The sequence below is a fragment of the Bufo bufo genome, chromosome 1 (assembly GCF_905171765.1).
Source record: "Bufo bufo chromosome 1, aBufBuf1.1, whole genome shotgun sequence".
NCBI lineage: Eukaryota > Metazoa > Chordata > Amphibia > Anura > Bufonidae > Bufo > Bufo bufo.
This window is the reverse complement of record NC_053389.1, coordinates 602,689,865-602,703,399: the sequence shown is the minus strand read 5'-3', so window position 1 is coordinate 602,703,399 and position 13,535 is coordinate 602,689,865. Positions and strand designations below refer to the sequence as shown.

Sequence of the window (13,535 nt, the reverse complement as noted above, 5' to 3'; positions counted from 1 at the left end):
AATCTAGGCAAGCAGCACTGTTATAAGCTAAAGACATGCAGCAGTGATGGCATTGTTTGATTTATGGTCTATAAGGCCCCACTCACACAATTGTATTTTTGCTCCGCATTTTTTGCAGATTGGATGCGGACCCATTAATTTCAATGGGGCCACAAAAAAAATGCAGATAGCACATTGTGTGCTGTCCACATCCGTATGTCCGTTCTGTGGCCCCGGAAAACAGTCAGAATATGTTCTATTCTGCATGGGTTTTGTCCAAAGATAAAACAGATGTCACACAGGCATCATCCATATTTTTTGCAGACCACAAAATACATAAGGTTATGTGAATGCAGTATGCACCCTAAGAAAAGTACCTCCTTGGCAATTATAATGATTAGTCATGTTTCTAAAGGACAGCTTAAAGTGGTTGTGTAGGTTCTACTGTAGATATTGATGACCTATCCTTAGGATACGTCATCAATATCAGATTGGTGGGGGTACAACACCCACCAATCAGCTGTTCTCAGCAGTCGCCAAAAATAAGAGCTGGAAGCACAGTCCATCCTCTGTGTAGTGGCCGTGCAGGGTAACTGGAGATCAGCTCTATGCTATCACTATTAGTAACTAATGGCATGTGGAAGTTTATCTAAAGGTGGATTTAACATTGGATCCACTTTGTGGATGTCATTCATCAAGACTAGCACTTCTATGCCGGTCTTGATATCCCTTTGTGCTGGTAGAGGATGCGTTTAATTTATGATGTGGGTGGAGTAAACTGGAGTAAATTATAGTAAATGTACCGCCCACATCACACCCCCTTTTTGGAAACTGGCAAGGGCTGTTTACAACTTTTTTATTCTAGAAAACTTGCAAAGGGGCATGGTAAATGACCCCCTGTATTTAACTATGCTTTAACATTATTAATAGATGTGGGTGTTGGAGGGAAGTGAGTGCATACCTCCGAACTTTTGGAAGATTTTATGGGAAAGAGACAAATATCCCTATTTGTGTAAATGTGCCATAGAGATTTTATACTATCCAAATGTTACAAAGGTTCTTACAATACCTTGGAGTTGGCATAGTTTGTGTCTAACACATGCCAAAAACTGTCTAAGGGTACAACCACATGGCGCAGTTGCAACGTGGCTGTGCTGTGGTCAGGTACCACTTGGCCATAGAAGCCTCTAATTAAACTAGTTTAGTTTTGTTTAGTTGGTCTGCATTGTTAATGGTTGTGCGGCTCCGGCAATGCCGAGAAGCCATTAACGGTGCGAACCAACCAAGGAGCGCAGTCTCATTAGTTTAATTAGAGCCCACTGCGGCCCATGCGCTGAGACAAGACAAAGCACAAAATAGGACTATACACAAAGTTGGTGCAGAAGTTGTCTAAACAAATCTTATGTCTAGCATGTTGTAAATGAAACAAAACTGTGGCACATACATTTCATATATTTGAAGCAGCAAGAAGGTGCCACAAATTCTGGAGCAAATCAAGATGCTTTCCATGGGCAGTGACATTGATATCTGTATTTATTGTGTATTACATTTGTGGCTGCAGCAGAACAGAGCTCTGTCACACTGGGAGTGACTTTTCTTTTCAGAATAAAGTATGAGAGAATACATGGTGGTTTTTGCACGTGGATTTTCATGGAAAAACTGCAGAGAACCAAAGAGAATTTGAAAAATCTCATGTACACTTTGCTTTTTTTCCCGTGCAGAAATTGACCTGCCATGCAGATTTTAAAATCCACAGCATGTTAATTGTTTGTGCAGATTTCACCCTTTGCAGTGAAAAGGGTGTCCGCTGCTGCTGTCTATGGTCTTTGCCATAGACAGCAGCGGTGAACAGGAAGAGAGAAGGGAGATGGCACGTGCCCACTGCGCATGCCGTCTCCTCATACAGCTGATCGGCGGGGGTGCCAGGTGTCGGACCCACACCGATCTCATATTGATGATCTATCCTGACGATAGGTCATCAATGGAAGAAGCCCAGACAACCCCTTTAATATTACTTTCTCTCTATACATGCTGAGATTTCATAAATAATACCTGTGCGGCCTAGGCCTGCGTGGCAGTGCACAGCTACTCTTCCCTCTCGTAGAGCAAATGCAATAACTTTCACTGCATCCAGAACCCTTGGCACAGGGACCACACCAAAATCAGGAAGCCCAAAATTATAAAAGGATACTGTAAGAAACAGAGTGACATGTTGGAGACAAATCATGCATGGAAAGTGTCACTGGCAATGACAAGGGTACACAGTGTGATGACATAGAAGTTTGGGATATTCAGAGGCATAGGCAATGATTAACCCCAGATATAGGCCAAGTTTGGACTTTAACAAGAACCGGTCACCTCTCTTGACATAATATTTTCTTTGAACTCTAGATAATACAGACGGCAATATTAAGTATCGGCACAGCTCTCATCATTGCGCAGTGGAAATATGTCACTTTGCAGGGGGGTAGATTACATGTATTGTTATTGCACAGGGTGGAAAGGGGTTTATAAACAAAGATATGGTTTACTCAACATGAAACAATTTATAAACGTAAAGTGAAACATACTATACAAATGCAATCAACCCCTTTCCTCCCCTGTACCTGTAAATAGAGCTTTGTGGCAGCAGCTAGTACTGTTATGGTGCAGTGATGGATCACTTGTGGGTGCTAGCTGTATTATACAGCTGGCACCCTGCTCTCAATGGGAGAAAGTTGTATGTATCGCAAAATTGCACTTGTCCCACAAAAAGACAAGCCCTCACACATCTCCATTTATAAAAAATAAAACGGAGGAACAAAAACAAATGATTTTCAAAAATAACATTTATATTGTGCAAAAGTAGGAAAACTATATACCATATTTTTTACTCCATAAGATGCAGTTTTTCCCCCAAAAGTGAGGGGAAAATGTCAGTGCGTCTTAAAATGCGAATACTAATGAGTGAATACAGTGCTCCCGGTGCTGGCTTTACTCGCCACTCCCTGGTCTTCTGTCTTTGCTGCTCTGTGTCCTGACTGCAGACAGCACCAGGACATAGTGCTTGTAATCGCACACTATGACCTGACTTTGTGTGACGTTAGGTCACAGTGCAGTACTGTAAGAAGAGCGTGGTGGATCTCCCGAGTGGCGGCGCTATCCAGAGCAGGAGAGGTAAGTTATTTTATTTATTTTATGCCGGATATGAGATCTGATGAAGATTGGGGGTCTGATGTTAATTAGGGGTCTGCTCTGTGGTCTGAGGAAAAATAGATTTTTTTAAATTATTTTCTTTCTGTAAAAACTAGGTGTGTCTTATGGTCAAGTGCGTCTTATAGAGCAAAAAAATTGTACTTTTGCCGTAATCATAGTGACCCACAGAATAAAGTTATCACTTCACTTATGTTTTTTAAAGTTATACAGTGCATTAGATGCACCAAAAAGGGGGAGATTTAGCAAGACTGGAGTTCCAATATGCCGGTTTTAATCCCCCTGTGCTGGAGTAAGATCAGGGGTGCACCACCAATGAGGCAAGGTGAGGCACCAGGTAGGGGCAAGAGGGGGGCAGCGGAAGGGCCATGGGCAATGAGCGCTTTCATGGTGGCAAAGGGGTTAGGTTAAGAAATTGGCATGGTGGGGCGCCATTTCTGTTTTCGCCAGCAGAAAGGCTAGGTGCACCCCGAGTAAGATGCGCCTAATTTATTATAAAGCAAATGCCTCTTAATAAATTACTTGCATTTCTGGTCCTTAGTGCACCAGAAACTGAAGTGTACGCCAGTCAGATGCTGATGTAGGACTTGAGCTATAACCTATGCCTATGTATGTTAAAAGATGCTGAGCAGTGGTGTATGATACAGAAGTGGTCTCACTGGTGCTTTTCAAATTCTTGGTCCTGTATTCCCTTTGCACTAAGAATGACATACAGTACATGTGCTCCTGTAATTACAGTACTTTGTCCAAAATGGGTGTCAGCACAAAGTCATGGGGAAACAGAACTGTACCTAGGGTAGGAAAACTCTAAATCATAGAAGTGACATTTGATGAGTCATTAAAATAATTTAAAAAAAATCCTAAATTTACAAAAGAAAAATATGCATTATGCATATAAAACTATACTTAAAGACCAAGGTTTTTAACATACTACAACTAAAGATGCACTCACTGCCAGAGTCCATAAAATCTTGCGGTCTGTACGAAAAACCACTCTGGGGATCAAGAGAATCTCCACAGTGCCCATGTTCCCAAGGAAGCTGTGCATTGATCAGAGATCGTATGCCATACCTTTAATTAAAAGAGATATTGTAATACAGTAATACTGTGGATGTCTAGATTTTGCTAGGTGCCACTGCCACATCTGAGCAGCTATTATGTAACATGTTGTCATTCTTTAGCAAACAGACCTTGGGCAACAAGCATAACTTATAAAATACGGCTATGAACAATGTACCGTATGTTGTAACAGGAACTTGTGAATGAGGTAGTTTTTATTTATTTCTAATGCAATACTGTATTACCAGTTATTACAATAGCCTTCTTTTGTATACAATGGTCTTACTTGAGGAACTGCGCTGTGATATTGTAATCCTGAATTAGACGAGTTGATGGACGGCTTGTTGCTAGAATCTCATCTGTAATCCTAAAACAGGAATAACATAAATATAAGTATACAGATGTGCTTATACACACACATAAAAGACCAAGCCCATTTTTGTTTCATCCTTCTTACATTCCAAGAGCCATAACTTTTTCAATTTTCCGGTCACATAGCCATATAAGAGATTATTTTATGCAGGACAAGTTGTATTTTTTAATGGTGTTATTTAATTAACCATGTTTTCTATTAGAAAATGGGAAAGAATTATTTGTAGGGTGAAATTGAAAAAACCTACAATTCCAACAAAGTTTTTTTGTTTTTGATAGTACAGCTTTCAATGTGTGCTAAAAATGACATGACATCCTTATTCTACGGGTCAATACAATTACGGCAATACCAAATGTGTACAGTTTTTATTTTGTTTTAAAATCCTTTTCTTTGCAGTGCCATTTTCTGACAGCTATAACTTTTCTTTAATATTTCTGTCTATAGAGCTGTATGAAAGCTTGTTTTTTTTTGCAGGACGAACTGCAGTTTCTTTTGGTACAATTTTTGTGGTATGACTTTTTGATTCCTGTTATTTAATTCTTTAGGTGGACAAGGTGACCAAAAAAAGCGAATTGGGTGTTTTTATTTATTTTTCCGTTACAACCTTTACTGCGCAGGAAAAATATCCTTTATAAAGTCCTTTATAAAATATTATTATTGGCAATGTTGGCCACGTATTCTGTAATATGTACTTTATTGTGTTTTATTACGTACATGATTAACCACCTCCGGACCGCCTAACGCAGATTCGCGTTCCCGAGGTGGCAGCCCTGCGCTCAGCGACGCATATACGCGTCATCTCGCGTGAGCCGGGATTTCCTGTGAACGCGCGCACACAGGCGCGCGCGCTCACAGGAACGGAAGGTAAGAGAGTTGATCTCCAGCCTGCCAGCGGCGATCGTTCACTGGCAGGCTGGAGATGTGTTTTTTTTAACCCCTAACAGGTATATTAGACGCTGTTTTGATAACAGCGTCTAATATACCTGCTACCTGGTCCTCTGGTGGTCCCCTTTGTTTGGATCGACCACCAGAGGACACAGGTAGCTCAGTAAAGTCCCACCAAGCACCACTACACTACACTACACCCCCCCGTCACTTATTAACCCCTTATAAGCCCCTGATCACCCCATATAGACTCCCTGATCACCCCCTGTCATTGATTACACCCCTGTCATTGATCAACCCCCTGTAAAGCTCCATTCAGATGTCCGCATGATTTTTACGGATCCACTGATAGATGGATCGGATCCGCAAAACGCATACGGACGTCTGAATGAAGCCTTACGGGGGCGTGATCAATGACTGTGGTTATCACCCCATATAGACTCCCTGATCACCCCCCTGTCATTGATTACACCCCTGTCATTGATCAACCCCCTGTAAAGCTCCATTCAGATGTCCGCATGATTTTTACGGATCCACTGATAGATGGATCGGATCCGCAAAACACATACAGGCGTCTCCCTGGAGCCTTCTAGGGGGGGTGATCACCCCATATAGACTCCCTGATCACCCCCCTGTCATTGATTACACCCCTGTCATTGATCAACCCCCTGTAAAGCTCCATTCAGATGTCCGCATGATTTTTACGGATCCACTGATAGATGTATCGGATCCGCAAAACACATACAGGCGTCTCCATGGATCACCCCATATAGACTCCCTGATCACCCCCCTGTCATTGATCACCCCCCCCTGTCATTGATCACCCCCCCCTGTCATGCTGCATTCAGATGTCCGTATGATTTTTACGGATCCACGGATACATGGATCGGATCCGCAAAACACATACGGACATCTGAATGGAGCCTTACAGGGGCGTGATCAATGACTGTGGTGATCACCCCATATAGACTCTCTGATCACCCCCCTGTCATTGATCACCACCCCTGTCATTGATCAACCCCCCTGTCATTGATCACCCCCCTGTCATTGATCACCCCCCCTGTCATTGATCACCCTCTGTAAGGCTCCATTCAGACATTTTTTTTGGCCCAAGTTAGCGGAATTTTATTTTTTTTTTCTTACAAAGTCTCATATTCCACTAACTTGTGTCAAAAAATAAAATCTCACATGAACTCACCATACCCCTCACGGAATCCAAATGCGTAAAATTTTTTAGACATTTATATTCCAGACTTCTTCTCACGCTTTAGGGCCCCTAGAATGCCAGGGCAGTATAAATACCCCACATGTGACCCCATTTCGGAAAGAAGACACCCCAGGTATTCCGTGAGGAGCATATTGAGTCCATGAAAGATTGAAATTTTTGTCCCAAGTTAGCGGAACGGGAGACTTTGTGAGAAAAAAATAAAAAATATCAATTTCCGCTAACTTGTGCCAAAAAAAAAAAATTTCGATGAACTCGCCATGCCCCTCATTGAATACCTTGGGGTGTCTTCTTTCCAAAATGGGGTCACATGTGGGGTATTTATACTGCCCTGGCATTCTAGGGGCCCCAAAGCGTGAGAAGAAGTCTGGTATCCAAATGTCTAAAAATGCCCTCCTAAAAGGAATTTGGGCCCCTTTGCGCATCTAGGCTGCAAAAAAGTGTCACACATGTGGTATCGCCGTACTCAGGAGAAGTTGGGGAATGTGTTTTGGGGTGTCTTTTTACATATACCCATGCTGGGTGAGAGAAATATCTTGGTCAAATGCCAACTTTGTATAAAAAAATGGGAAAAGTTGTCTTTTGCCAAGATATTTCTCTCACCCAGCATGGGTATATGTAAAATGACACCCCAAAACACATTCCCCAACTTCTCCTGAATATGGCGATACCACATGTGTGACACTTTTTTGCAGCCTAGGTGGACAAAGGGGCCCATATTCCAAAGAGCACCTTTAGGATTTTTACAGGTCATTTACCTACTTACCACACATTAGGGCCCCTGGAAAATGCCAGGGCAGTATAACTACCCCACAAGTGACCCCATTTTGGAAAGAAGACACCCCAAGGTATTCCGTGAGGGGCATGGCAAGTTCCTTGAATTTTTTATTTTTTGTCACAAGTTAGTGGAAAATTATGATTTTATTTTTTTTTTTTTTCATACAAAGTCTCATATTCCACTAACTTGTGACAAAAAATAAAAACTTCCATGAACTCACTATGCCCATCAGCGAATACCTTGGGGTCTCTTCTTTCCAAAATGGGGTCACTTGTGGGGTAGTTATACTGCCCTGGCATTCTAGGGGCCCAAATGTGTGGTAAGGAGTTTGAAATCAAATTCTGTAAAAAATGACCTGTGACATCCGAAAGGTGCTCTTTGGAATATGGGCCCCTTTGCCCACCTAGGCTGCAAAAAAGTGTCACACATCTGGTATCTCTGTATTCAGGAGAAGTTGAGGAATGTGTTTTGGGGTGTCTTTTTACATATACCCATGCTGGGTGAGATAAATATCTTGGTCAAATGCCAACTTTGTATAAAAAAATGGGAAAAGTTGTCTTTTGCCAAGATATTTCTCTCACCCAGCATGGGTATATGTAAAAAGACACCCCAAAACACATTCCTCAACTTCTCCTGAATACAGAGATACCAGATGTGTGACACTTTTTTGCAGCCTAGGTGGGCAAAGGGGCCCATATTCCAAAGAGCACCTTTCGGATTTCACAGGTCATTTTTTACAGAACTTGATTTCAAACTCCTTACCACACATTTGGGCCCCTAGAATGCCAGGGCAGTATAAATCCCCCACAAGTGACCCCATTTTGGAAAGAAGAGACCCCAAGGTATTCGCTGATGGGCATAGTGAGTTCATGGAAGTTTTTATTTTTTGTCACAAGTTAGTGGAATATGAGACTTTGTATGAAAAAAAAAAAAAAAAATCATCATTTTCCACTAACTTGTGACAAAAAATAAAAAATTCTAGGAACTTGCCATGCCCCTCACGGAATACCTTGGGGTGTCTTCTTTCCAAAATTGGGTCACTTGTGGGGTAGTTATACTGCCCTGGCATTCTAGGGGCCCAAATGTGTGGTAAGGAGTTTGAAATCAAATTCTGTAAAAAATGACCTGTGAAATCCGAAAGGTGCTCTTTGGAATATGGGCCCCTTTGCCCACCTAGGCTGCAAAAAAGTGTCACACATCTGGTATCTCCGTACTCAGGAGAAGTTGGGGAATGTGTTTTTGGGTGTCATTTTACATATACCCATGCTGGGTGAGAGAAATATCTTGGCAAAAGACAACTTTTCCCATTTTTTTATACAAAGTTGGCATTTGACCAAGATATTTATCTCACCCAGCATGGGTATATGTAAAAAGACACCCCAAAACACATTCCTCAACTTCTCCTGAATACAGAGATACCAGATGTGTGACACTTTTTTGCAGCCTAGGTGGGCAAAGGGGCCCATATTCCAAAGAGCACCTTTCGGATTTCACAGGTCATTTTTTACAGAATTTGATTTCAAACTCCTTACCACACATTTTGGCCCCTAGAATGCCAGGGCAGTATAACTACCCCACAAGTGACCCCATTTTGGAAAGAAGAGACCCCAAGGTATTTCGTGATGGGCATAGTGAGTTCATAGAAGTTTTTATTTTTTGTCACAAGTTAGTGGAATATGAGACTTTGTAAGAAAAAAAAAAATAAAAAATCATCATTTTCCGCTAACTTGTGACAAAAAATAAAAAGTTCTATGAACTCACTATGCCCATCAGCGAATACCTTAGGGTGTGTACTTTCCGAAATGGGGTAATTTGTGGGGTGTTTGTACTGTCTGGGCATTGTAGAACCTCAGGAAACATGACAGGTGCTCAGAAAGTCAGAGCTGCTTCAAAAAGCGGAAATTCACATTTTTGTACCATAGTTTGTAAACGCTATAACTTTTACCCAAACATTTTTTTTTTATCAAAGACATGTAGAACAATAAATTTAGAGCAAAATTTATATATGGATCTCGTTTTTTTTGCAAAATTTTACAACTGAAAGTGAAAAATGTCATTTTTTTGCAAAAAAATCGTTAAATTTCGATTAATAACAAAAAAAGTAAAAATGTCAGCAGCAATGAAATACCACCAAATGAAAGCTCTATTAGTGAGAAGAAAAGGAGGTAAAATTCATTTGGGTGGTAAGTTGCATGACCGAGCAATAAACGGTGAAAGTAGTGTAGGTCAGAAGTGTAAAAAGTGGCCTGGTCTTTCAGGGTGTTTAAGCACTGGGGGCTGAGGTGGTTAACATCCGCACCAAACCCCCGCTCCCACCCTGCCGGTCCGCAGAAAAAATGTCTTGTATGAACCTGGTACCTGGTGCAAAATAGGTTGGGGACCACTGCTGTAGACCATCTTCTGCTTGGTAATGTTTGACAGCCTTGAATATTATTTAGTTTAGTAAATGTTCACATTTCAAGAAGTAGAAGCTGCAAAACTTTGCTGCTATGTATATTACTATAGGTAAAGAAAGGAATGTAATAATGTAATATGCATCAAAGCAGAGCAGCTTGTTTAGTAGTCCTGAGCTTCACGGTGACTTACAGTCATGTACGTTTCAACCCTGACTTCATCTATAGTAGCATCACCATAGTCCTGTAGTCTTACCAGGGGCGTAGCTATAAGGGGTGCAGAGGTAGCAGTTGCTACCGGGCCCAGGAGCCTGACGGGGCCAAAGATCCTTATGCCACATAAGAAAACACCTGTATTATAGAAAATACATGCTGGGAGGGTTCTGTTATAGATTTTGCACTGGGGCCCAAAATGTTCAATTTAGTCCTCTTGCTGGAGGGAAGGGGTTAGGTCAAGAATTTGGCCTGAGAAGGGGGAAGGGTGTAGGAAGACTATGTGCTCCCCTGCCCCTGGCCACAAAGCACTGAGGGAAGGGGGGCCCAAGCTGAACTCTTGCACCAGGGCTCATAAGCCTTTAGCTACGCCCCTGTCTTACAGCACCACACATGCAAATGACAGATGCCAGTTCACCATGCCTTAATCGAAGAGTACATAAATGTTTTTAACACTACTACTTTTACATTTATTCTTTTGGAGTTTCTCACCATGATGAGTACAATCCTCGAATGGCTTGTTGTTCCACAGTCCAGTCCTCCGGACCTTCAAAGCGGCACTCACGACCTCCACATGTAAGCGAACATATGAAATGAGAAGGAACAACCCGCACAAGTCTCTCACGGGTCTGTGAATAAGATGGTCGGGGTTGTTCTCCTGCAGAATTCATGGCTTGAGCAGAGGATACTTACTGCAAGAACCACATAATATCAGTGACTGATCCTACCTTTCAGAGAACACTAAGGGTGCTCCACACATTCAGTTTTTTTTTAATGCCGTTTTGAAAGCCAAAACTAGGGGTAGATTCAAAAAAGAAGAGAAGTAGTATGTGTTATACTTTCTTTCTTTTATGATTCACACCTGATTTAGGCTTTCTAAATTGGCATCACAAAACCTGAACATTTGGCAGCAACCTCAGGATTTACTCAAAGAGAACATTTTATTTAAAACATATATCTATAGGGGAGAACTAATAATAGGTCAAATAGTGCAGCTGTAGCGTAGCCTTCCCTTTAGGGCATAGATATAGGGGGGTTGGGTGGTAGCAGGTACACCTGGGAGTTGATGCATTGAAGGTGAGGGCCCTGTTATAGGTTTTGCTTTGTGGCACCAAAAGCCTCAAGTTATGCTTATTCTTACACCTCACAATTGTACAATAGCAGCATTGCTGCCTCTAACACACAAAACTTACTTGGTTTCATTAAGTTTACAAAATGAATTCTGTTTCAGGTGGTACCAGGGATTTGACTCCAAGATGTCTTCTAAGTTCATCTGATGCTAAAGTCTTGAAAGAATTGCATTATAATTCAATCACTAAGTGAAAAATGAGAAGAGAAAATGTATCACATAATGTTAATAGATGGATGTTAAAGGGGTTTTCCAGTGTTTTTTAAGTGATGGCCATCACTAGCTGATCGTTAGGTGTCTGACACCCCCCACCCCCCACCAATCAGATGTTTTGCTATATTAGTCTGCTCGATCAGACCACCTACTGCACTATAAAGCCCAGGCAATATATATAACCAACAATACCAGTAACCATTTAATGTAGGATTTTCATTGGTGGGGAAGATGCCTGCCATATGTAAGCATGGTCATGGCAGGTGTACACGTCAAATGCTTGGATTACAACCCAGAGGGAAACATCCAAGCGCTGTCCTATGCTTCTCATTGGCAGTCCAGTAGAGATGAATTTAGTGTCAGTGTGCATGCTCGACTGTTTCCTCATTCATACAGGGGGCATGGGACGCCTGATTTCATGATTGGTGGGTATCCAACCTATTCTGTGGGTAGGAGATAAGTTTAAAACTGCATATTTATGGTCCAGAAGGTCCACAATTAATGAATATCCCTTTGACCAGGAGGTTTAACTTGCAAAAAGTTTAGATTACCAAAAAATGGGACCATCCAATACACCTATTTCTCCGCTTAAATAAAATCTGGGCACCACTAAAAAGGAAATGAGGAATCTCAGCTGTTCACTGTCCAACAGGTGGGCAAGGACTCTGATTTATTAAAAATAACGGTAGAATCTTTCCTAAGATAGATAACGTACGTGAGTAAATAATTTGAGTTTCTACTGATTCACCATAACCCCTTAGGAAAACAGCCTGGTTTTGGCCCAGCTATGAAGCCCTTCCCATCACTGCACATTAATAGAATGGTGTCTTGTGTGAATTATGTACTTAGTTAAGTACCTACCACAGTATTACAGTGCAGGGCGGGAAGAAGTTAGTCCTTTTAAAGTCTTGCATAAAAAATAAATAAATAAAAATTAACATACACATGCACGCTACCTTAGTTGACATGCCAAGGTCCAGCCACCAAAAACAAGGTAGGTGGCCTCTTATGATGGGAACAACCTACGCTCAGAATTTCCTCTCTTGGGCCTAGTCCTACAAAATGAATTACAATGAAAGACTAACACTTCCAAACAATCTATATATCTATACATACAGGGAGTGCACAATTATTAGGCAAGTTGTATTTTTGAGGATTAATTTTATTATTGAACAACAACCATGTTCTCAATGAACCCAAAAAACTCATTAATATCAAAGCTGAATATTTTTGGAAGTAGTTTTTAGTTTGTTTTTAGTTTTAGCTATTTTAGGGGGATATCTGTGTGTGCAGGTGACTATTACTGTGCATAATTATTAGGTAACTTAACAAAAAACAAATATATACCCATTTCAATTATTTATTTTTACCAGTGAAACCAATATAACATCTCAACATTCACAAATATACATTTCTGACATTCAAAAACAAAACAAAAACAAATCAGTGACCAATATAGCCACCTTTCTTTGCAAGGACACTCAAAAGCCTGTCATCCATGGATTCTGTCAGTGTTTTGATCTGTTCACCATCAACATTGCGTGCAGCAGCAACCACAGCCTCCCAGACACTGTTCAGAGAGGTGTACTGTTTTCCCTCCTTGTAAATCTCACATTTGATGATGGACCACAGGTTCTCAATGGGGTTCAGATCAGGTGAACAAGTTGGCCATGTCATTAGATTTTCTTCTTTTATACCCTTTCTTGCCAGCCACGCTGTGGAGTACTTGGACGCGTGTGATGGAGCATTGTCCTGCATGAAAATCATGTTTTTCTTGAAGGATGCAGACTTCTTCCTGTACCACTGCTTGAAGAAGGTGTCTTCCAGAAACTGGCAGCAGGACTGGGAGTTGAGCTTGACTCCATCCTCAACCCAAAAAGGCCCCACAAGCTCATCTTTGATGATACCAGCCCAAACCAGTACTCCACCTCCACCTTGCTGGCGTCTGAGTCGGACTGGAGCTCTCTGCCCTTTACCAATCCAGCCACGGGCCCATCCATCTGGCCCATCAAGACTCACTCTCATTTCATCAGTCCATAAAACCTTAGAAAAATCAGTCTTGAGATATTTCTTGGCCCAGTCTTGACGTTTCAGCT

At 41.5% G+C, this 13,535-nt stretch overlaps 1 protein-coding gene across 1 annotated transcript in view; it reads right to left on the bottom strand.

Moving 5' to 3' along the window:
* The window catches only part of LOC120986097 (protein tyrosine phosphatase domain-containing protein 1-like), a 33,770-nt gene extending 23,002 nt beyond the window's left edge, over positions 1-10,768 (bottom strand). The window contains exons 1-4 of the mRNA XM_040414447.1: positions 10,590-10,768; positions 4,517-4,597; positions 4,124-4,242; positions 2,032-2,169 (exon numbers count right to left, since the gene is read on the bottom strand). Coding sequence (XP_040270381.1) covers positions 2,032-2,169; positions 4,124-4,242; positions 4,517-4,597; positions 10,590-10,768 — 517 coding nt within the window. The remainder of the gene's footprint in view (positions 1-2,031; positions 2,170-4,123; positions 4,243-4,516; positions 4,598-10,589) is intronic.
* Between the last annotated feature and the right edge of the window lie 2,767 nt (positions 10,769-13,535).